The sequence below is a fragment of the Sabethes cyaneus genome, chromosome 1 (assembly GCF_943734655.1).
Source record: "Sabethes cyaneus chromosome 1, idSabCyanKW18_F2, whole genome shotgun sequence".
NCBI lineage: Eukaryota > Metazoa > Arthropoda > Insecta > Diptera > Culicidae > Sabethes > Sabethes cyaneus.
In genome coordinates, this window is record NC_071353.1 from 142,212,986 (window position 1) to 142,237,588 (window position 24,603).

A 24,603-nucleotide genomic window follows, 5' to 3' on the forward strand; every position below is an offset into this window, starting at 1 on the left:
AGGTGATACATCTCTACCGAACGGACGAATCTGTATTCTGTATTATTTTGTTAGGTTTAATTTCATTATGTTTTGCCTATTTATTTGCACATACATAATAAGCTATTCGTAATCGTTTTGTGTTTTTTTTTACATTTGACTACATTCAGATGCGACGAATCGGCAGTTCTTCTGTCACCGATTGTCCTATTCTAAACACTTCATCCAATCAATTTGCTTGCTGCTGGAATTTGTTGTTTTTTTTCTCTTAGCTATTTGTTTGTTTTTTGTTTACTCGTATTTCATATCGCAGTGTGAATTATCTACAATCTAGCATATGATTTAAAACTGAAGCTGCAACTATTCGAAAATTTACTGTACCCAGCGATAATGTTCGTTTAAAGCGTTTAGGTGCTGGATATTTTTGCTTGCAAAACCCTTTAAAATGCTCATTTTGCGGTTAAGGTCTATTGGTCAGTTTGCTTTATTCCTGTTTTTTTTTCTCGCACTTATCGCTCCACACCTCTTTCCATGTCGTCACATTCTATTATATTATTCGGTTGACAAATAATACTTTTATCTAACACTACTTAAAGAGGAGGCGTTTATCTATAGTATATTTTGTTTATAGTTCGAATACGTTACAAAATTTTGTTGAACGTTAACACGTGAACGATTAAAAACATTCCACCAATTCCTTGCTTGCTTTTCTGGTTGTTTTATATAAAAATGCGACATCGGTTACCTACTTACACAACTAATAGACTGACTTTGCCGATTGGATGTTGCGCTTCCGGGGAAAAGGGTCTTTGTATTTAGTTTAAATAATTGCTTTGATTGATTCGATTTTTTTTCTTTCACCTTCCATCTAACCACACCCAAAGCCACCGCTATTCACCCGCAGTCTTTCGGAAATGCGATAATTTGCCAAATCAGGCAGAGCTGAGTGATAGCCCCTCGCAGATTCTGGAAACACCATTAAAAGGGCCATCAGCAGGACAGCGGAGAACGTCCACGGTATCGCTTATAAGAAGCATGGAAGTTATATCAAAAACCCAACGCATCTCTCAAAGGCTTTGTGCCACCAGCCGAAATATTTTGTGTTAGTGTCACGTCAATCAATCTCGTAGCAAAGTGATCGTACCGTGCTGAATGTCATTCAGGTGGAGCTTCTAGAGAGCAAAAAAGTGAGGACTTTTCTGATTAGATCTTCATATATCTCGCAATTTCGTCATCGCTTTGACGCAGTCCTAGCCAAGGCGATCGTGTACGTCCTTAGCTCACACTGCCAACTACCCGGATCGGGTCGGACAAGGATCTGCTATGCAGAACTGTACCTTTAAAAAACCTCGTACGGTGCTTCGATTGGGTTGGGACGACTTTATCTGAGAGGGGGTCTTCCAACCCGTTATCGAACGGCAAGTACACGCAACATCGTCACCGTTTGATACCCTTCCAGTTTTGTCCCACACTCTTCCAGTCAACAACAGCTCATCAGTGAAGTGAAACAAGCCGAATTTGGGTGTTTTCCTGTTCCAGATTCCCAATGTATATTCAAACGAATATAATTCGGCAGCTATATTGGTTTGAGCTCATCGTCTGTTTCGTCACTTAATTTTATTCCGAGCTCAATTCATCGCCCACCGGGATACACTCGCACAGATTTCTCGTGATAATGACTTACTGGCAAGTTCCCAAATGGCAACCAAATATTCATTTGGTTTATTTTGTTATCTAACGTTGGACTAAGAAATCGGAAATCCTGTACTTCCTCGATAATTTGACCATCGACTACTATTGGACTTTAATCTGGGAGACATCGACGGGGCGAACAAATTTACATAGGTATATTTGGTTTTTGGTAGATTCATCTTTCGCAGGTTGCTTGCAAAGAATTCGCTGAGAAGTAGAAGACCTTGTTTGATATGAAGCTGTATTATAGCACAATCATTTCCTTGGTAGAAAACAATTGTATCATCGGCAAAGAGACGCAATTTTCCATGGAAGTTCAGCTTGGCTATATCGTTGATGAATATTAGGAACAATATTGACCCCAGATTACTACCTTGGGGCACACTCGTAGGAACCGTTCCCAACGGTGGCTTTTTACAGTCTTCAACAGACACGAACTGGCTTCTATTTGTGAGGTTGCTTTTAATGAGTGATTTTGCGACTCCTCTAATTCCATAAGCTTCCAGTTTATCAACTAGCAGTCCATGATCTATGGTATCAAAAACCTTTTTTAAGTCAATAAACCGGGATCCTACTATTTTTCGATTGTCCAAAGAGTCATAGATACTCTCTGCTAGGTTAGTGGAGGCTGACAGTGTGCTTATGCCTTGGCTGAATCCATAGTGAAGTTTGTAAATGAGGCCATAGTGATCGATGAAGTTTATAATCCGACTAACGATAAGCTTTTCTATTATTTTGTCAATGACAGACAGAGTAGATTGATTCTACACAGCACACCAAACATTCGAGCAGCCTTATGGATCGTATAATTAATGTGCTCATTGAAATTTAATTTTTCGTCAATCATCACTCCAAGATATTTCAGAACCTGTACTTACTGAATCACTTCTCCGTCAATTCGCACTGTTCTACGTCCCTGTCATTCTGCAGCCGTTTAGTAATGACCATACTTTTTTATTTTAGCAACGTTCGACCTAACTTTTTTCCCACTTCAACCATTCAAAGAAGTTATTCAATCCATTGCTCATCACATTGAAATGCTCGTCGTTTCATCGAAACAGGCAGGGACGATTTTTGGTTCCTGAAAAAACCGTTACATCGATAACATCCGAAAAGTGTCGACTATCAATCAAGGAATAGTCGATCTGAGAGCTGGAGTCCCCATTTGGATGCCTTCAGGTGTGTTTCCGAACAGACGTGGAAAGCAGGTTCTACGGAAGAATTTCCGATCTGCGCATTGTTAGCAAGGTTAACTTCCGCCCTCTCCAAAATTCGTTTCACATCATTCATATGAAAAATAAACAGCAACGGTCCAAGCACAATACCCTGAGGAACCCTGTACCTCGTTACTTGTACGCGACTTTCCAAATAGCCTTGAAACCACGTCAGCACAGTTTCGCGAATACCAGAAAGTTTTAGAGTACAAGTTGGCGTACGATTCAGTCAAACGAAACAAATTGTGGCAGATAATGCTAGAACATGGTTTTCTGACGAAACTAGTTAAGCTGATTCGTGCGACGTAAGATGGGTTGAAATCATGTGTCCGAATAACGGATGAAACTTCAGCCGTTTTCGTGCCGTTGGATGGACTGAAACAACGCCAATGTACTTTCTAACCTGCTGTTTAACATTGCCTTGGAAGGTGCAATACGAAGAGCTAACGTGGAAAGGAATGGAACTATAAGTTTCTTGCTTTTGCAGATGACGTCGATAGCATCGGAATCAACCGTAGACCAGTGAAAACGGCCTTTAGGCCTTTTAAACAGGAAGCAGCGAGATTGGGACTTATTATTAACACAGCCAAAACGAAGTACAGGGTTGCTGGTAGAGAACGTGGGACTCGTGAAACCCGTTGGTGCCGAGGTGGACCTGGACGGGGAAAGATATGAAGTAGTGGAGGAATTCAAATATCTTAGTAGGATAGTAACGAGTCGCAAAGTAAACGACAAATCGTAACTGCAGATCGGGCTTTCTACGGATTGCGTTGCCTGCTGAAGTCCTGTATCTCCGAGGTACCCTTCACGCGTTGCATGAAGAAGGATATTTCGTTAGAAGAGGCGTCGAAACTATGGCATTCCGCGGTAAGTTTTGTGTAAAAAGCCATTTAACCCTCTCTCTCTTAAGGGTATTTGAGTAGTTTATAGGTTTGATCGTTTAAAAAAGTTATCAATAGGCTTGTAAAGCAGAACTATAAGGCCTCCATCACGTACGCATATTTTAGGCCGTATGAACAAGAGTTAGAGCAAACTCTCCCATGAGATTTACACGGGAAAGGCAAAGCAAACTGTTTTATTCATACAACCTATTGGGTTCGAAATGAACAGAATATAGGCGAGTCATTCGAGCCGAGCCCAGCATCTCCTTCGGCTAAATTGGTTCGTGGCACACACACAGACCAGAGCCGGCTATGGGGGATAAATAGGGGGCTTATACAGCAACATAGCAATGCTTCTGCTACGTTCTGAGATAGAAGTATCCTAGGGGGCAGGACGACGTAACACGTCGTATCAAAAAAAAGCCGTTTCAGACCGGTGAAGAAACGACTAGGTATTTCCTTATTAAATTTTTTTTAATTTATTGAAAATATTTTAAATAAAAGTTGCATGGGTAGGTAAGAGGTACCTATAATGAAACAACCGTTCAGCACCGGATAGATAAAGAAAAGTCAAGCTTTTTGCAACAAAACAAAAATTAAAACTCAGTTAAGGGTACTCGTCTTGCCCCGGATCCCCCTACAGCTACTCATAGGGAACGGAACCACAAAATTCTCGAGCCCAGCAAATTGGCACATTCTTCCGGTCATAGTCATAACAGAACCAAACGAAACGAAAATACCTGCGTTGACTTGACTGGACGACGTCGTGGTAAAATCCACAACCTTCTTTTCCGGCTTTTCAGAGCTTTTTATGAGAAATTAGTCCTTAATTGGTTGGATTTTTTTCTGCTGAAAGAATGGTACAGTTTACTGACACGTGCTAAATTATAACCCAAGAAAATACCTATTTATTTATTAATCGATTTTGTTCCGCTGAAATCACTGGAACAAGCGAATCACAAGCTTCGAAAAAATTAACATTTTTTCAGAATTTTGAGTTCTCTCAATTGAATAAATTAAATTTGAAGCTGCTCTGTATGTTCGTCTACTCAAAGGTTACTTGGATCTAATCCCAATACATATTAATAGTTGCATAGTTACCAGAGCGACCATGTTTGTACAGAACACGAAAAAATTGGGGTTTAGTGAAGAACAACGCACTATGTTTGTACACTCATTAAACATTTTCGAACGACCCCAAAATATCGTAAAAAACACTTTCCTCAGAGTTTGTGAATATTAACTATTCAAAACAAATTATAAGTAGAATTTTTCCCGGAGGCGCAACATCAGCCTAAACTAACTATCATTAAACCGACCGATTTTTACACCGAAAGGCCATTTCTCTGCCAATCGACTTATTCCGGTCGAACACAGCTAGACATATTACACTAGGCAATTGGACACTAATCGGCTGCTGTAGCTTTTTATACACATCTTTGGCTAAAATTATACTATTCCTCAATTATACTTCCGAATTGTTGTTGTTGTTGTTGTTTAAGCCAGCTGCCCAACCAATAGGAGGAGGGGTGGGGATGGGGGCTCACTTTTGGCTTTCGCTCTCTACTTTTTTACGTGACTTAACCAGTTTTGCTTGCGGTAAAACAAACTCACCTGTGCTGTGCTTAGCGTTTAGTCGATTTTGGCCTTAAAGTATCGCTTGAATATAACCGGAACGAGCGAAAAGACCGAAAACACGGCCAGCATCGTGATCGAACCCCAACTGAAGGCATCGCTCGAGCTGGTCATTTTGTACAGCGTTTTGCCCGCCTGAATGGCAATGAAGGAAGGCGGCGCAACGCCGAGGAATGTCCCGAGCGCGAACGGGTACAACGGCACTCCGATCACCGGAGCCACCAGATTGATGAACCAATTGGGCAGAAACGGTGTCATCCGCAGGAACAGCATGTAGCTGAGCAGGTCTTCCCGGTGTTTGTCCACCTGGTGAGACCACACACGTGCCTTCTCCGGAAAGTAGTGCTTCACAACACGACGACCAACCAGCTGGGACAGCAGGTAGCACAGGGTAGCTCCCAAGGCCGAACAGAAACATACCAGCGTCAGAGCGACCGGGAAATTGTACAGAAAGCCGCTTAGGATCGATAGAAATAGCGATCCGGGAATGGCGAATGTTTGAAGGCTAAAATTGAAATATTCTAGTTGGTAAATGCCTGTTGAGAAGGTGCCAAACGCTATTATACTTACAATATGTAAACTAGAATAACGCCAAACATGACCTCAAGGTAGTACAGATCTTTGTACCGGTCCAGCACACGGCCCAACTGCTTGGCATCCTCAATATCAAAGGGAACCTTAATGTATTGCTTCTCGGATCTAAAAAAAAGGTAAGTTGAAGATAGTTAGTGGAACGAAACGTAATTAATTCTGTTAGGGAACCGCACTCTTCCAGCTTCGGGAACATGGCATATACGTAGATCATCGCAAACAAACTGGTGAAAAAGATGGCAGCAAGAATGATTAACGATTGGCGGGCGGAACGTTCTTCGTCTACTTCACAATCGTCGCTGGTGCTGCTGCCGACGGAAGCTTTTCCGTTGCATTCCGACTGTTTGCGGGTAAGATTGTTATTTGCGTTTGTCGCATATCGTAGTTGTCCGTTCGATATTGCTGCCGCCGCCGGCGGCGGGCTGCTAGGCTGGGAAGGTGTTGACGTCATTGTTTTGCTCAAAAGAGGCGTTTTCAAGTCTTTTTCGCTAGAAGCTGCAATTAAAAAGAAACCAAATTGATTAGAGATTAGAAATTCCAAACAGATTGGCTTCCGTAAATATGTATGACAATTACGAATGCAGTTCGAACGAACGGCGGAGCTGATAACGCATATCACGGGCTCTCCTGGAATAGAAATGATAAGCAAACTCGTGGAACGGGGTCAACCGTTCACAGCAGTCAGCTGACCGACATCGAGTTGAGGAAATGACTGAAACGACTACTGACTTAGCGCTTCTAGTAGAAGAAAGAAGCGTTCGTTCAGTTGCAGTTTCGTTTGTTATCGGCGGGGATTTCTTCGCTCGCACGCGCTCGCTGGTCGTGCTGAGCCAAGCTAAACACATTTCATGTTTGCCTGCCATGCCATGGCTGATCGATCAGTAAAGCCCCTAGTATGTGGGACGGGTTTGCGTTTATCAGGTGCTGCACACGACAGTTTAGTACAGTTCTGTTTGTTCTACATGCTGAATGGATGACGTGTTATTTTACGAGCACCCAGCGGGCACACGTACCGTGTAAAGCACATGTACGCTAGAACAGCCCCTGATGGGGTGGCATTGGAAGATTGTATTAATGAAAACTAACATTTCGTTGCATGGCTAATTGGCGAAAAAGGCCAAGGTTGCTTAACGGACACCGAACTGAAAATGGCAGAGAAAATGTTGTCTGCTTTGTGTGCAGTTTCACTTTCAACAGTTCACACAAAAATGTCGCTCTACCCATCGGCAATCTTCGTAGCACTTTTATATTTAGCTGCAACCTTTTTAAGCTACAAAGTAGCTTCCTAGAAGAATTGCAATCAACAGCGACGGTTGGCGTTCCGATTATCCGACCCGACACTTACTTCACCGAAAACGAGCATCCGCAAGCACAAAATAGTAACGTGATCTTGCTGATTCCGCTGTTCGCCGCTGCACCACCGACGGACGACCGTGTTTTGCCTTTTTTATTTTGTTTGCTGTTTTCGTCACCTATCAACAACAATCCGCGTTCGCGGATCAGCACACTCTATCAATACTGCACTGCACTGCGTGGCTAAGCACAGACAGGCGGCGTCTATCTGCTCTACTGTACTCTCTACATGCCTGCCTGGCAGGCAGGCAGTCGACTCCATCGATGACAGTCAGTCGATGTCTCTGTCTCAAGTCAGTGACCGCCCCGTGTGGCTCTGCAGCAGCTGCAGAGCCCGATCGATTTCGATTTCAGGACCACCGTATGATTCGTCATCGCTGAAGCGGAAACTTCCTGTGCTCGAGCTCGCCTCAGTGGGTAGAGTATAAATAATACACCACCGGCACCAATTTAACAATGAATTCTCAAGGTCATCCGATAGCGATTGGACACGCTTGCCTGTGGCTTCTAATGAATGCATCGAGCAGTTCAGCGGAGCGCGGTCGCTCTCTGCGTGCGTTATTTATTCGTGACGTGCATTAATAGAGGGGATCTAATGTTTGTCAATAATCGTTTTGAAAAGTGTTTGGAGGTGCTCGATTATAATCGTGAAGGGGTAATTCGAAGTACCTTTGAACAACTATAAGTATGGCAGTGTTGATCGCTCTTTCCTAATGAGGGACCATTTAATATGGCGTCGAATATGTGTGCAGGTATACTGATAAAGGAGTCTTCACTTTTCTTCGTCGAAATGCTGTGGCACGAGGCTGAGGAATTTTCTAATGATGCGCTACCTCTGTGGTAGAAATAATGTCCATTTCAGGTGGACTGCAATCATGTCTTCGGATGGGTAGTTGACTAACAGCTTTCTTCTGACAGAAACTCACTTTCAATAAGCTGCTTTACTAATCCTGGAATGTGGCTTGTTTGTTTGTATTTTATTCAGTGACTTTTAACGACCTCACCCGACCCGAAATATTAGCAAAGCTTCTCCAGAGGCATGATGAGAATACTGTGGCATTTCGTTGAACTCTTTTGCTTTAAGGGAGGGTTTATCAGGCGGGAATACCTGTGTTTGGGTTTTCCCGTTTGATGTTGAGCTGTTCTTTTTCTGTTTTCCATTATTTTCTTCTTCTATACCTGATGGATTGACGTCATCCGAATCCTCCGCATGTGTCGTATCTGTTTCAATGACAGAAAAAGTTAAAGCTAAAGCTTCTTCATTTGTTTTTATACCAACAAGACGAAACTGCATGTCCTTATCTTACCCTCAAGCAAATAATCAGTAGGATCAGTGGACATAACGTGTCGTCCATCATCCATGAACTTTGTCGCTTATTCGACTTATTCGTTGCAGCATAAGTTAAAATCTATTTCTTTTTCCACACCGACTCAAAAATTGTAGACTCGTTTGTTGTGCTTCCTTCAAATTTTTTCTCCTAGGTATATGCTTAGCCTTCAGGTGGTAATGATACTACTTTACCAACCGAGAGCCGGGGTGACTCCTGGATACGCCAACGTCACTTTCCGCTATCCGATTGTACTCCGCCAAAACCTCCGCAACACCTTTCGTTCAAAGACGGCAAGTCCACGTATGTCTTCCGTAAGCAAGGTTACTGTCTCAAGTCCGTAGAGGACTACCGATCTGATTAGCGTTTTGTACATCGTCAGCTTTGTGCGGCGGCGTACGCTTCTTGATTGAAGCGTCTTGCGGAGGGAAAAGTAAGTTCGATTTCCAGCTTAAATGCGTCGTTGGATCTCCTTACTCGTATCGTTGTCGGCGGTGACCAGAAATCCCAAATATACGAACTCATCAACCACTTCCAGTTCATCGCCGTCTATAGTCACTGTCCGTGGGAGACAAACGTTGCTTTTTTGAATCCTCTTTCATCCATATATTTAGTTTTCGACGCATTAATGTGTAACCCTATCCTCTTAGCCTCCGTTTTTAGCCTGGCGTAGATTGCCTCCGCTGTCCCAAGGTTTTTAATAATGATACCAAGGTCGACTGCAAACGCTAGGAGTTGGCTACTCTTGCTGAAGATCGTTCGTCTCGTTTCGATGCCCGCTCGGCGGCTCACACCTCCAATAGCGATATTGAATAACATACGGGACAGTCCATCTCCTTGCCGTAACCCTCTGCGCGATTCGAAAGGACTCGAGAACTGTTCCCGAAATGCGCATGTAGCACATCACTCGCTCCAGAGTAGCTTTGATCAGCCGCGTCAGTTTGTCCGGAAAACCGTACCGGTGCATTATCAGCTACAGGTGTTCGTGCTCGAATGTATCGTATGCTGCCTCGAAATCGATGGAAATATGATTGTGGATAAACGAGGCAACAAAATCTGGGAGAGCACCTTGTAGGCGGCAGTGACCAGCATAATTTATTTTATACAGGAGGGTATTTTCGGTCTGTTTCCAAATAGGTAATTCACCGTTTATGATTTTAGCTACAACTACCGTCTGTTGCAGTGTGTCTGTGTTCCAGTGTGTCGAGATCAAGTGGATGCAATCTATCTCTGTAAGGCGACAAATTTTCTGGATTTCGCTAAAGAAGATGACACAAAGTAAGTTAGATAAATCATCTTTGTACGCGTTCAATCCGTATGATCCAAGTAAGTTGTCTCGGGAACTGTTAATTGCGCCCCGTCGAAATGATAAGCGACTGCACCCATCTCCAATCTACGCCACTGACTGGGGATCAACCACACCAGTCAGCAGGCAAGGGACTGTCCCGCGATCGAAGGGCAATGAGGACTCGTCTGTCCGATCTTGACGTACAATAGAGGAGAATAAAAACAAACCTGTGCTAGATCAGTGTGCGGATGTTAGCGGCGATTTCTTAAATCTACCTAAAATTAATCTTAATCTACTTAATCTATCTAAAATCTTCTGCAAACTAAGACTACTACGAAAGGGACTTTCAATTATGGCAAAAGCGCGGCCAGTACCGCGATCGAAGTCAGGCGCAATCCAGTTCGCGACGTTCGTAGAAATCGGGATTGCCAGTGTCAGTTGTGTGAAGAGCGATAACGTAGAAATGGTGCAGTGTGATGGTTGCGATCGAGTAATGAGTAATGAGTGCACGTTTCGGAAGACATCGCGAATGTCAGCTGGGTCTGTCCGAACTGTAACTGTAGGCACGCGTCCCTCCGACTGATACTAACAATGCGTCGACCGAGCAGCAGAGACCAAATCCACCCCCAAAGAAGACGTTATCATTACGTTCAAAGAGCAAGGCTAGCTCTAGGAACAGTGAAGCTAAAAGGATTAAGGCACTCGAACTAAAGAAGCTTGAGGAGGAGTTCGAGTTGGAGAAGCGGTTTCTCCAAAAGAAATACCAGTTATTGAAGGCTCACGGCAGTGATACTTCTACGGAAGCTGACAACGTCGAAGACAACGTATCCAAGATCGGGCAGTGGTTAATAGATACCAAACGCCACGGTGAAGATTCCGGATTAGTAGAAGATGAGAAGATGAGTTTAATCAAGGTAGTCGTAGTACGATCGTACCCTGCACGGTTCCCATTCCCTGAGTGTTGCGCAAACGCGATTTACTGAGGCCGATCCGCAGATTCAGCTGTTATCAGAAATTCAGTCGTCAGAAAATCAGAACAGTCGGAGAGTTACACTCCACGTATCGACGATGTGGCAACGGTCAGACCAGCGATGATACCGAATGGTTGCAATCAGCAATGTTATCAAGATGTTCGAGAACCAAGATCCGGAGTGAGGGTTTCGCATGCACCTGCATTTAATACAGCTTCATCGAATAGCCACGCCAGGGCGTCTTTCGTCCCTTCGATGAATCTAGGCACGTTGGAGGGTTGGGTCAGCGTTCGACTGCGCTGCGATCGGGACGTCCGGGATCGGACCTTCAAACTACAACCCACCAGGAAACAGTTTGTATTCTAAACCGGAGTCAAATTGCAGCTCTTCAGGAGGTGTCCAAGGATCTCCCCAAGTTCAATGGATCATTAGAAGAGTGGCCTTTATTCTATTCCATGTTCAATTCATCTACGCAGATGCGCGGATTCACGGACGAGGAAAATATGCTAAGGCTGCGCAAATGCCTAAAGGGGAAAGAGCTGGAAGCGGTAAGGTTCGAGCTACTCCATCCGTCGAACGTAGTAGACGTATTGTGTACACTGAAGATGCTCTACGGTCGTCTGGAGGCCATCGAACATTCGATCGTTAAGAAGATCAGAAGTATGGCTCCACCGAAAATGGAGCAGTGGCTAGTGGAACGATTGCCGTCATCACTAAGATTAGGACTAAGGTTGTATACAGTAGCGGAAGATGCAAGCACTGTCGTTGGGGACATCGGAAGGGATCAACGAACTCGGCGTTTCAAGAAAGATGAGTTTCTGAACTTCCATGTGCATAGTGTGCAAAGGAGATTGTTCGATGGTAGAAAATTGCAGCACTTTCGCAGGATTAAGTTATAACTCAAAATGGGCGACAGTGAAAGAATACAAGCTTTGTCGAGAGTGCCTTCGAGAGCACAACGGTTCCTGCAAGCGACAGAAGAAGTGCGGTACGGACGAATGCACGTTCTTACATCATCCACTACTCCACAATCCGGAGAAAAACCAGAATCCGACATCATCGACATCGTATCCTTCAACGACATCGCCCTCTCAATCTCAAATGAGTGCATCAGATCAGGTTCACCAGGGTCAGTCCGCTGTTTTATTCCGCATTGTACCAGTCGTCCTTTATGGACCAAAAAATACAGTACAGACTTACGCGTTCATCGATGACGGATCCAAGCAAATGATAATGGATCAAGACTTAACAAACGAGCTAGGCGTTGAAGGCCCGAGAAAGTCTTTGTGGTTGAAGTGGACCGGTGGAACCCGCAAAGTAGAATCTGCAGATATCCGGTACACAAGGCTCAAAGAAATATGAACTGCGTGGAGTGTACACAATGTCCTACCTTCAAATCCGCCCGCAAATGTTAGTGTTGTCTGAGATGCGGAAGAAGTATCCACATCTTGCTGGAATACCACTTGAAGCATACCAAGCCATCAGTCCACGGATCCTGATTGGCTTGGACAACGCAAAACTTGGATACGCAATTAAGAGTCGAGAGGGGAAGCAAAACGAACCGATCACCGTGAAAACCCGCTTAGGTTGGATGATGCACGATAACTGTACTGGTAAGAAAGAGGCGGCGGGGTACTTGAATCATCATAGTGTACAAACGTGTGAATGCAACCACGAGCACGACAGGAGTCTCCACAAGGCGATGAAGTCATACTTTATGCTAGATAGCCTCGGAATCGTGAAATCGTGCAAGCTTCTGCTCTCGCAAGAGGAAAACGAGCCCAGACATTATTGGAGTCACTCACAGTCCTTAGGGAAAATTGCTACAAGAGCGGTCTTTTATGGAAGTGCGAGAATGTCCGTCTTCCAGACAGTAAGGCAATGGCCCTCCGTCATTGGAAATGCCTTCAAAACAGGATGAACAAAGACCCGGGTTTAGCAGAGGCACTCAAGCCTAAAATGCAGAAACACATCAGCAAAGGTTAAGTCAGAAAGTTATCCTCAGAGGAGCTCCTTGAGCCACATTGAAAGGTGTGGTACCTTCCGATATTCGCGGTAGTAAATGCGAACAAACCGGCCAAGATTCGGCTAGTGTGGGACGCTGCAGCCACAGCCCATAATATTTCCCTCAACTCTGTCCTCCCAAAAGACCCTGACCAGCTCGCGTCGCTCCAGTCCATTCTTATCGGTTTCCGAGAGTATAAAGTAGCGGTATGCGGAGACATTAGAGAAATGTTCCACCAGATTCTAATGCTGCCCGAGGACCAACATTGTCAACGATTTTTCTGGCAGGAGGAAGCTGAAGCAGAACCTGGCATGTACGTCTTTCAGGTAATGGCGTTCGGGACCAGCTGCTCCCCGAGTATTGCGCAGCATGTGAAGAACACCAATGCGTAGCGATTTTAGAAGGATTACCCGGTTGCTGTCGATGCCATAACCAAACGACAGGAACCAAACCAGATTACAATTTGCCAGAAACAGACGAATTAGGGCACAATGTAACGATTTAAGGCAATGGGCGTCCTTAAAGTTTCTTTCAATCTTGGAGATAAATACAAGTTGTCGAGATGCTTTAGAGATGATTGGTGTACGGTGCAAATTAAACGTCAGTTTTGTGTCCCCAGTAAGCCTCCCAGTTTTTTTTTTTTGTATTGTTTATGCAGGGAGAAAATCTTCATAGACAGCACCTTCGCGGTGCCGAATAGGATTCACATGGTGCCAACATGCGCCTACCTACTAAAAACTCTCCTGCTGCCCGTTCCTGAACCCCTCCCGGAACTACCGTTAGGTTTTACTTCAGGAGGGAGGACGTGCCGGAGCACTCCGACTTAACCGTTGCGTGTGTGGGTCCACACAACACCCTTGCCTTTTCATACCGCCACTACCCTTTACCTAGGGCCTGGGCTGCCCAATCAGCCCGTTACTGACCCTAGCAAGCTATGTCGGCCCTGTCGTTGCAAACGTTCTAGCCGTTGCAACTCCGTTATCACCGCGGTTACCGCCCTATCGACGGCACCCCATGCACGCTGCTCAGCGCACATTCTCTGCACGATGTTGTCGGCGTTGGTGTCTTCTCCAACGACCGCAAGCATCACCTGCCGAGTGGACGTAAACCGCGGGCAGTGAAAGATCACATGCTCCGCCGTTTCCTCGGCTACCGTGCAAACGGGGCAAAAGGGTGAATCTGCCCGCCCGCGCGTATGTAGATACTTCTTAAAGCATCCATGACCCGACAGGAACTGGGTAAGGAAAAAGTTTACCTCACCATGACCTCTGCCGATCCAGGACGATATGTTCTGGATCAGCCTATGGGTCCACCTACCATGGTCGGTGCGATCCCATTCCGCCTGCCAACGCCTAATAGAGTCCAGCCTAACTCTGTCCCTAGCGCCCCTGACGTTCCTCTGCCTATGGCACTCGATATCCTCACCTAGGAGTATGCATATTGGAATCATGGCTGCAATAACCCCAATCGCATCCAACGATATGGTACGGTAGCCGCACGCAACGCGCAATGCTAACAGCCTGAACACCTTGTTCAGGCATGCCTGATTGCGCTTACTCTCCAAAGCCGGGGCCCACGCCGGTGCACCGTATCGTAGCACCGACATGGCAACGCTGGCCATCAGGCGTCTCTTACTGCTGCTAGGACCGTAGCCGTTCGGCATGATCTTAGACAGAGCAGTGACCGCCGTTGACGCTTTACCACAAGCATAATCCACATGACTGGTGAAGTTCAGCCTGTTGTCTGTCATGACACCCAGGTACTTCACACTTCGTTTGGAGACAATCACCTGTCCCCCCACGATTATTTTTGCCTCTATGGCCGACTTTCGGTTGCTGACCATCACAGCTTCCGTCTTATGGTGGGCCAATCGCAGATTGACGCCCGCCATCCAACCCTCTATTATGCTTATGGCGTCTGATGCCAGCATTTCCACCTCTTCTAGAAACTCGCCTACCACCGTAAGGACGATATCATCGGCGAAGCCAGTAATATCGACCCCAGTGGGTAGTTCAAGCCTCAGCACCCCATCGTACATGGCATTCCAAAGCGTGGGGCCGAGAATCGAACCCTGTGGAACACCCGCTGTCACTTTGTACCTCTTCGCCCCATCCGCCGTGTCGTACACTAGCGTCCGGTTCTCGAAGTAACTCTTAAGCAACCTGCATAGATGATCCGGTACCCCCATCCTATGCAGCGCTAACGCAATTGCACCCCAGTTAGCGCTGTTAAAGGCGTTTTTGACATCGATTGTGACTATAGCACAATACCTGTCGCCGCGCCTTTTCCGTTTCATAGGCTTCTCGGCCCTCTCCACTACGGACTTTATGGCATCTACAGTGGACTTCCCCTTACGGAAGCCAAACTGCGTGTTTGCCAGTCCAACATCACTTTCCACTACAGGCGTCAGCCTGTTTAGGATTACCCGCTCTAGCAATTTGCCTAGCGTGTCCAATAGGCAAATTGGCCTGTACGACGAGGGATCCCCAGGCGGTTTCCCCGGCTTTGGCAGCAGTACCAATCTTTGGACTTTCCATTTGTCTGGAAATTCGCATACCTCTAGGCAACTCTGAAGCGTCTCTCTAAACATATCGGGATACGCTTGGATCGCCGCTTTGAGTGCCTCGTTCGGAATCCCGTCAGGACCGGGCGCTTTCTTCGATTTCAAACCCCTGGCAATTACGATGAGTTCCTCATTCGTGACCGGAGTGAGGACATCATTCGATTGACCGTACGGGGTCGGAGGCCACCAAACTGGATCGTGTTGCGGAAAGAGCCCTTCCACGATGACTTTCAGCTTTTGGGGGCAGGTTTCCTGCGGCGCAGATGTACCCTTCATCTTTTTCATTACCACCTGGTATGCACCACCCCAGGGGTTTGAATCCGCATCGCGACATAGCTCCTGGAAACAGGATTTCTTGCTACGCCTAACCTCTTTCTTAAGCGCCGACCTTGCCGCTCTAAGATCAACTCCCCGAGCTTCAGCATCTGCATCGGTCCGGGCCCTCTGCGCTAGCCTTCTCGCTCTGTGGCACCTGGAACGGAGCTGGGCAATGGTATCACTCCACCAGTATACCGAGCGACGACCGTTCATTGGCTGCCCCGTCCTGGGCATAGTGGTATCACATGCCCGTACTAGGACGTTGGTCAGCTCACGAGCACTCAGGTTCGAGCGGGTGCTCTCTGCACTGAGTGCTTCAACGAACAGGTCTTTGTCGAAGGCCTTCACTTTCCACCTCCTCCCTGTCGACTTCGCCCCGCGTGGCCGTAGCGCCCGTCGTTCAATCGTGTACCGTATAGCTTGGTGGTCACTATGCGTGTACTCATCTGACACCCTCCAGCCCATGTTGTCAAGCAACGTTGGGCTGCAGAAGGTGATGTCGATGATCGATTGTTGTACCCCCCTACAAAAGGTACTGACGGATCCCACGTTAGCCAGACTTACATCTAGCTTGGACAGAGCTTCCAACAAGCTTTGTCCCCTCGGAGTAGTGCACCTGCTACCCCATTCGACAGCCCAAGCATTGAAGTCTCCTCCAATGACAACGGGCTTGCGGCCCGTGAGTTCGTCGGTGAGCACGTCCAGCATCCGGTCAAACTGCTCCGGCGACCACCTAGGTGGAGCGTAGCAGCTACAGATGCAGACGCCATCGACCACCGCGATCACGAACCCCTCTTGGTCGGACGACACCACCTCCTGGATCGGGTATCTACCCATCACAGCGATCGCTGCCATCCGACCCTTATCGATAACCCAGTTAGCGCCTCCACGGGGGACCCGGTAGGGATCCGCGATAATGGCAATATCGCACCCCGTCTCGGCTGCCGTTTGCCAAAGCAACTCCTGTGCCGTTTCACAGTGGTTTAGGTTAATCTGTATAACCTGCACCCTTATCGTTGCAATGCCCGCCTATAAGCCGCACATAGTGGACCACCTGTGGCATGCTTATTTCCCGCATCGACTGTGCAGAGCATGCACCTGGGGGGTTTGCTACATCCCCTGGCGAAGTGGCCATCTTCGCCGCACCGCCTGCACAGCTTGGACCGATCGGGGGCCTTACACTTGGCCGCCCGATGGCCAAAGCCCATACACCTGAAACAGCGTTCGATACGCCGTTTCGACACCAGTGTACACACTGACCATCCTACCTTAATTTTGCCAGACGCCAACATCTTGTTGGCGATTGCCTCTGGCACGTTTAAAGTCGCGGTTTGCATATCTCCATATGCCTTCCGCAAGCGGATGTCTGCGGGTGCCACATCAACCTTAAGCTGATCCCGCATAGCCTCACTCAGGTCAACTGTCGTCGTAATCTCGTCGAGGTTTTTACACTCGACCAGAACACGCTGCGACAGCGCCTTGACCTGGCCCGCTTCGCCCAGGGACTGCTCAACCAGTTCCTGGTAATTCGAACTCTGGACCGTTGGGTCCTTTCTAAGTTCGAAAAGCATATCCCCTGCCTGGGTTCGGCGGGTCTTTACAACGTTGGCCCCAAGCTCCTGCAACTTGGGGTCCACACGAACCTTGCGCAGTAGATCAGCATACGACAGCTTGCCTGTCAGCTTCACTACTAAGGCGTCGCCCTTATGGACGCGCCTTGGCTTTGGCTTTGCAGCCGCAGCCTCGCTCGGTTTCGGCCTCGGCGGTTTAGGCGGTTTACGCCTAACCACCTGCCAATCCTCTTCCCCGGTCCCGGAAGCACCATCCGGGACCGCCCCCGCACGTTCGCTGGTAGAGGCGCGAGCCGAAGTCCGCTGCCTCTTGGCCACCAGCGTTGGTCCATGGTCGGGCGTAGCCGCCTTACGCTTGGCAAGCGGCGTACGCGCCTGACTAGGCATGGCCACAGCCTTAGCGGCTATGACCTGAGCTTCGGCGATTTCGCATCGCTGCAGAAGCTCTTGCCTCTCCACCTCGGCAGCTATGACGGTAGAGCGGAGGCTCACCGCCAGCTTTTTAATGTCGAGGTGGACATTTGACCTAGAGTTGATGAACGAGTACAACTCGTCCACCAACTTTTTGGCTTCCTCCAGCTTGCTACTGGCTGGAGGAAGCCCGACTTCGCCCTCAGGAGGGTGCACCATGTCCTCCGTTGACATTTGCCTACCGCTGTCGCTCGCCTTCTTGGCTGAGCTGGCAGCGATGGCCACCGGCGTTCTAACTGGGGTGTTAGTCCTAGGTGGTGTCAACTTCCTCTTCGGTATCGCTCCCGTTTTCGGGGGGCTTCCCTGTATGGGCTGTGCCCCCGACTTCGGCGGGCTTCCCTTCTTGGGTCGCGCCCCCGATAACGGGGGGCTACCTGTCTTTGCTGTTGGTGACCTAGCCAACTTACTACTTTTGGCAAAGATATCATCTTTGCCACTAGTAGCACCCGTATTCGATCCCTCTTTGAAATTTAAAAATTTTTCCATTCGAAAGGGTCCCAACTCTAGGCCGCTATCTCCACTCGTAATTGTGTAGTCGCCTTAACGATCCCATGGTGATCTATGCAAGCAGGGAGGCCATGGCTAGGGACACTCCCCCCTACCCTTCATGGGGGCAGGGATGTCAGCATCCGATCGGCGTTAGTCAGGAATGTATCATCTGAGCCTACACCACCGCACTTTGACGTGAGTGACGAGCTTTGAACGTACCTAGAGACCAGCCACGGTTTTAACGGGACGGAAGGCAGCTGTACCATTAGCCTACTCGCCGTTTCGGGAAGGTATCACCCTTCCTTACATAAGGTAGTAGAATAGCACAGCCGTCAGCCCTGTAGCGCCAAATCCAAACGATTATTCCCGCCCGTCCAGTACACCGTAATTAGGATCTTCCTGGAACCGATCCTAATGTGCCCATGGCACTCCTGACCTGGCTTTTTTGCTTAAAGTCCTGAGCTCTAACAGGACGCTACTACGTCCGCAGCTGGCTTATAGGAATTGAGCTCCGCTCGCCTCTTTACGCCACTGCGCCACGCTAACCGCAAACACTACGGCGCCCGCAGCTGGCTTATAGGAGTTGAGCCCCGCTCGCCTCTTTACACCACTACGCCACGCTACCCTCAGGCACAAAGTGCCCCCCTTTCCCTGTTAGCACACAACTGAGGGTGCAACCAAAGACTGGTATTTGGTTGACCCTAGGCCCAGTTGCGTCCCGGCCGGTACCGCGTGGAGGTAGGGATAAGAGTTCCCGCTCCCATCGTAATGGCTATTCGGAGTCGCGCAAAGTCGAATGCGACTTTGTTCGGCGCCTTAACCTCGCTGAGTTAGGGCCTTAACCGGCCAAGCCTCCCAGTTGGCCTCGAGGTATGATGCTGGTCTAATAAATCAGTCTAATCAACAGCTGGCTGCGGGCAAGTTTTGAAAACCTAGCGGGCCTAGTAAGGCACCTTACTACCAGGCACGCGGTTGTATCCCGCGTTATTTATTTTATTTTATTTATTTATATTTATGACCCTTTAACTCTAGAGTCATGCGGGTCACTATCCCGCGTTAGGGGCGGCGTATACCAGCGACTGATCCGGAGCGGGCGGCTGACTTATGAAACCGATGAAACCCTGTGTCTCCCCAGCTGTACCCAAGACGACAGACCTGTCACACCTGCGATTAGGCATCGCAGCCCTAGTAAGGCGGCATGCTTAAAACACTTATCCTGCTACGAAGACGAGCAAATTAGGAAACGACCCACAACGAAATAATCGGTATGGATTCTGGCGAACGAAAAAGGACGATTATTGAAAATTCGCTACTTGGAAAGTCAGGACCCTACGTGGACCGATACGCGCGGGTATCTTGGCAAAAGAGCTGCAAAAGATGAAGCTCAAGGTTGCAGCTATTCCGGAAGTGTGATGGCCCTCCCAGGTGGCTTCGCGGTAAGACGCTGGCCTAATAAGCCACTTGTCGTATGGTCGAATCTCGACTGGGAGAGACTGTTAGACTCAATAGGATCGTAGCAACTGGCTCTGCAATCGTCCTGCACTCTAACAGCTGGCTGTGAAGTCTGTCGTATAAAAACAAGGTCAAGTTTCGATAACGGAATGTAGCGTCTATGCGTGCTGAGGATTAAGGGCAATTCCCTTAATTGCAACTTGAGAAATGTGCACGCATGGAAGAATGATAAACTCGATGGCGTGAAGGATGAGTTCTATTATAGCTAGCTCTATAATAATAACTCCGGGTTCCTACAGTCGCGAATTTTGCCTCCATCCCCAAACCGGAACACTCTAGCATCATTCTCTTCGTCATCGTTCACAGATATCTTCTCTTCTTTGTTATCAATCTTACTATCTGCATATAAGAGTGGGTTGGAGATTTCATCTGCTTGTTTAAAAAAAGTATCGCCCAAAAGACTTGAAAAATATTCCAAAGTCTTTCCTGACAGATCTTTAATGGTAAGAATGCTCAAAAAGCGCAAAGATCCCCGTATTCTGATCTTGTTTCCTGAATTCGTTGTTTGAGAGCTTTGGTGGCTTTGAATATCAAGTTGTTCAAAAATAAATTTACAATACAATGAAAAATTTTTACAGCAAAGATGCTCTTATGTTCGTCAAACGGATGTTTGACCCACAGTTTCACTTTTTTCATTGCTAGTAATCGAAGAATCTCTTCAGCATTAACACTAAGTTGTTTTTCTATGAGTTTTACAATCTTCTATCAAACTTAGTTCTTTTTCGATGCACGAGCAGACACATTTTCAACGCAACGTTTTAAAGGAGTTTAAAAAACTAGGATATTAGAAAATACAGAAAATACTGGTTTTTGCCTTTCCAAAACCGATATTTCAGTATCCAAAAATTGGTCGGTATTACCAGTTTCGGTACTTCCGGTTAGACAGAGCACTACCTGATGCTAATCAACTTCGCTGCAGCCAGGCAAATGGCTTTTTGTAGAACCTATTTCACACGACGGAACATTTGGAAGCATTGCTGGAAACACTATGATGAAGAGGCCTACTGTTAGATCGACCAAGTTCTGGTTGATGGTCGGTAATTTTCGAATGTCGGAGATGTACGGTGGTCCTTCCGGAGACCAAGCGTCGACTTAGACCACTACCTCCGTAGTAAGCAAAATTCTCGTCCGTTTGTTCAACGTTTTCAAAACGATCAACGGAATTAGGAAACGGACCGTTTCAACTCCTGTTATATGCGCCGAAAAGAAGGAAAACCTAGTAATTGGAGGTGGTCAGGCGTTAGAAACAACATTTTGATGTACGGTAGAATAGTGCAGACTTTGCAGACTCACTATTTATTTAAGGTTCAAGGCGGTGTACAATTCAGTTAAACGAAATGAGCTGTGGCGAATTAAGTTTGAACATGGTTTAAAACAAACTGATTGGGCTCATCCGTGCTACCCTTCATGGATCAAAGTCAAGCGTCAGAATAGCCGGTGAGACATTAGACTCGTTTGTGACGTTAGGTTTGAATGCGTTTGTGACGTTTTGTTTGAAGCAAGGCGACGGCCTATTGAATTTGCTGGTTAACATTGCATTAGATTGGTGCCATACAAAGGGTACTCGCGCAGAGAAGTGGTTATCAACTAGAAATGATCAAAGCAGAGGTGATGAAGCTTCTCCCCTTATGGACAACCTTTAGCTGCAGTTACCAGTTACCGTGATTGACCAACACACCTGGCTCTGAAGGTTTTTACTTTGTGTGAGCATACCATGTTAAATGTGTAAAAAGCTGGCTTTTCCAGATAATGGATATCTAATCATTATAAAGGCTTCATTTAATAGTACGCTGTTTCCATAATTTTGATAGAATAAATCGATAGATCTGAATGCTTTTGGGGAGTGACCTCCTTTGTACTCTCAGACCCTCAAAAGTTCCTTCGAGAACATCCTAGGGCACGGTTAAAATTTAAGTTGGCAACAGAACGAACAGAAGTGAATGTACCGTCGTCTTTTTTAAAAGTACCTTCTCCCGTTCTCCGTTTGAGTGAGCGGTCTTGTGCAATAGCTTTTATTGCGTGTTGTCATTGATTAGAAAACTTTCAATGGTTTTATTTACATAACCAAGCCTAAAATGAAAGTACAAACTGCGATAGCAATGTAAGCACAGCAAAGCCTTGGGCCTAAACTTCTTCCAAAGACTTGATCCTTCTCTGTGGACAGAGTTCGCATGCTGTTAGAGTACAGGACAATTACGGGGCTAGAGCCAACGATCCTTCTGACTCTGTCTAGCAGTGCCGCCCAGCCGAGATTCTAACATTCGTCGTAGGGCAACGATAGCATTTTTCACGATTAAATTACTCTATTAATTTTATTCCGGTAGATACGCATATCCCCCCTAGCTTGCAGGTTTCATCAGTGTCTGTTTTTGAACTTTAAGCTCCATGCTAGCTAATGGAAACGTAAAAAATCCATTAAAAGACTACTTAGCAGACGAATGCTTTACATTCAAATACTGCATACCTTGATTAAAACTTGATGAATATTGCCACTTGGGAATCAACAAAGTTGTTTACGGTTAGGTGGTCTGCAAAAGCATATGCGTTTCCATGGTGCCAGGTAAATAAACACTGGTGCTATAAAAATAGATCTCCGCCTCCCATTGCATTAACAAAAATTAGTTAGGTAACTATAAATCAGTCTCCATGAGCAGTCTAACACAATACAAATTTTCTAGGCCTTGGAGATAATGCTCCAATTGCATACCATTTAGATTCATTAGCATGTAAGGCGGAGTATAGGTTTGTTTTTTTTTAAAAAAGCTCGGCGATGTCATTTTAAGTAAGCTTCATGACGATGCAGATCGAGGTAGAAAGCTTATGAAAAATGACGGTGACTACTTGATTAAATATCATTCTCATTATCAAACGAAATAAATTTATGGCACATAAACATAATTGTGTTATAATAAACTCTAAAAAAAAGGGAAGCTGAACTTTCTCTCAACTTAATTAACTTTGCAATATGAATAAGATTAATAAGATATAAACGCAAACAAAACCGTTTGCTTGAATAGTTGAAACTCAACAGCCATTAGAAGACGATTTAATCTTTGTCCTAATAAACCACGTACATAAACTCCGAGTATTAACGTCACTGAGCACTATCGTACGGAATTGCTCATATAATACCCATTAAATGATATGATTACCCGGTGTAAAAGTTATCAGCCCATCTAATTAGCAAACATCTAACCATCTTAATTATCATTAAATTCATTATCAGATTTACGAGAACACAAGCTCGCAGATCTTACCTTCTCCGAAGGCCACAAAGTGGTTCGCCGTCTCAACCGTATCCATTGCACCTCAATGAGTTTCCCTATAGGGCTTCCTTCCTATCTCTCTCGCTCTCGATTGGTGCTGGGGACCTCACGGGCAAGTTTCCACGCGCAATAGTTGTGCCAAACGCCAAACAGTTTTGCTTGTTTTTTTTTCGTCAACCACGCGACCCTTGTCCGCCTAGCAGTAGTCAGTGGGTATGTAATAGCAGCTTCCGGATCACGCGGAGAACTGCTGTCGAAGCAAATAGTTGTACGAACGACACAGAAAAAAACAGCACTCGCGCAAAATCTGCGTGTGCTAGGCGTATGGTCTCTTTGTCTGCCGTGAGCACCTTTATCTAAGCCTTCTCGCTCTGATCGTGTATCGTACGATGCGATATTTTTGTTTTGTTAACCGCGCACAGCACAGCACTCCGCACTCCGTTTCCGTGCCTCCGCTGACCACAAATTCCCGCACGATATCGATTCCGCTGCTAAAATGTGACACACGGTGATGCTGCTGTTGTAACCGTTCTTTGTTCTTACGTTTGTAGTTGAAAATACCACTTTTATACACTTATCGAATCAAACTAAATTACCCGATGGTTTCAATGCTTCGAATCGTTGCTCGTAATCAAGTACGCCAACGAGATATTAAGCAATCACGTACAGCAGAAAAAAGAGCTAGTACTCGCGGTACTCTAACCAACCAGCCTTAAACTAACTGCTGCTCTGGTGCTGTTGCAAATGGCACATAAAATCTATCAGAAATGACCGATCAAACGCTAGACATTTAACGATTTCTCCGCCGTTGTTTACACTTTTTGCACACTTTCAACAGCAAATGTAATACTTGCGGAACGCGGTTCCCAAAGTACAACTGCAATGGTTGAGTAACTAGCAAAATTCTACTGCAATATGCTAAAACTAACTGCGAAACTGCGAGTCAATTTGACGACGACGAACCAACCCAATCGACGGACGTGAACGCGAATCAGACAGAAAAATCAACTGACATGACATCTGCTGATTCCGTTCGCGAGAGCGCAGAAAAAAAGTCGAACAGCTGCAACTGTCATGACTGTCATTCTGATGGCTGACGGCGAGCTTTGCGACGGGGGAATGGTCGCAGTGAAATCAGACCCCATTCTCCTACGAACCATTGGACGATAAGGTTGTGAAGTAAATACAGAGCGAAGTCAAGTGCGCGACGCGTGTTAAATAAATTCCTTTTTCCACCATTTTGTTTTTGAGCGAGAACGAAGTGTGGTTTCAAGTAAATTTTACAAAAGCATCTTGTAATTAAAAGTGAAAAGCAGTGTTACAAAAATATCGGATTCCATTCGAACTTCCCGGCCTCCGGGGATTCGGTGGTCTGAGATAAGATTTTCTCCGCGAGGTTTCCAAGAAACCTCGTTGGATGAAGAGGAAAAAAGACGATGAAAGCTCGGAGGACAAGATTATGGATCTTCAAATAGA

The 24,603-nt window shown here is 46.3% G+C and overlaps 1 protein-coding gene across 3 annotated transcripts; it reads right to left on the reverse strand.

Moving 5' to 3' along the window:
• Nucleotides 1–41: 41 nt before the first annotated feature.
• Nucleotides 42–24,100, reverse strand: LOC128745259 (transmembrane protein 41 homolog). Of its 3 annotated transcripts, XM_053842486.1 has the most exons (5): nucleotides 6,722–6,740; nucleotides 6,569–6,619; nucleotides 6,169–6,487; nucleotides 5,972–6,100; nucleotides 42–5,906 (listed from the first exon to the last, which is right to left on the reverse strand). In XM_053842486.1, exons 3-5 carry the CDS (start codon nucleotides 6,441–6,443, stop codon nucleotides 5,399–5,401), a joined length of 912 nt encoding a protein of 303 aa, XP_053698461.1. In that variant the 5' UTR covers nucleotides 6,444–6,487; nucleotides 6,569–6,619; nucleotides 6,722–6,740; the 3' UTR covers nucleotides 42–5,398. The 3 variants fall into 3 exon arrangements, with proteins under 3 accessions (XP_053698461.1, XP_053698301.1, XP_053698378.1); XM_053842326.1 differs by lacking the exons at nucleotides 6,569–6,619; nucleotides 6,722–6,740 and adding an exon at nucleotides 23,119–24,100; XM_053842403.1 differs by lacking the exons at nucleotides 6,569–6,619; nucleotides 6,722–6,740 and adding an exon at nucleotides 7,338–7,526.
• Nucleotides 24,101–24,603: the final 503 nt, after the last annotated feature.

Bases quoted from the DNA above. Each gene is read 5' to 3' on its own strand.
- LOC128745259 (XM_053842326.1), bottom strand. From the start codon at position 23,164: ATGGATACGGTTGAGACGGCGAACCACTTTGTGGCCTTCGGAGAAG. The intron at 6,101-6,168 runs GTGCGGTTCCCT...CCTTTTTTTTAG, and splicing joins ATGTTCCCGAAGCTGGAAGA to ATCCGAGAAGCAATACATTA. The intron at 5,907-5,971 runs GTAAGTATAATA...TTTCAATTTTAG, and splicing joins GTTATTCTAGTTTACATATT to CCTTCAAACATTCGCCATTC.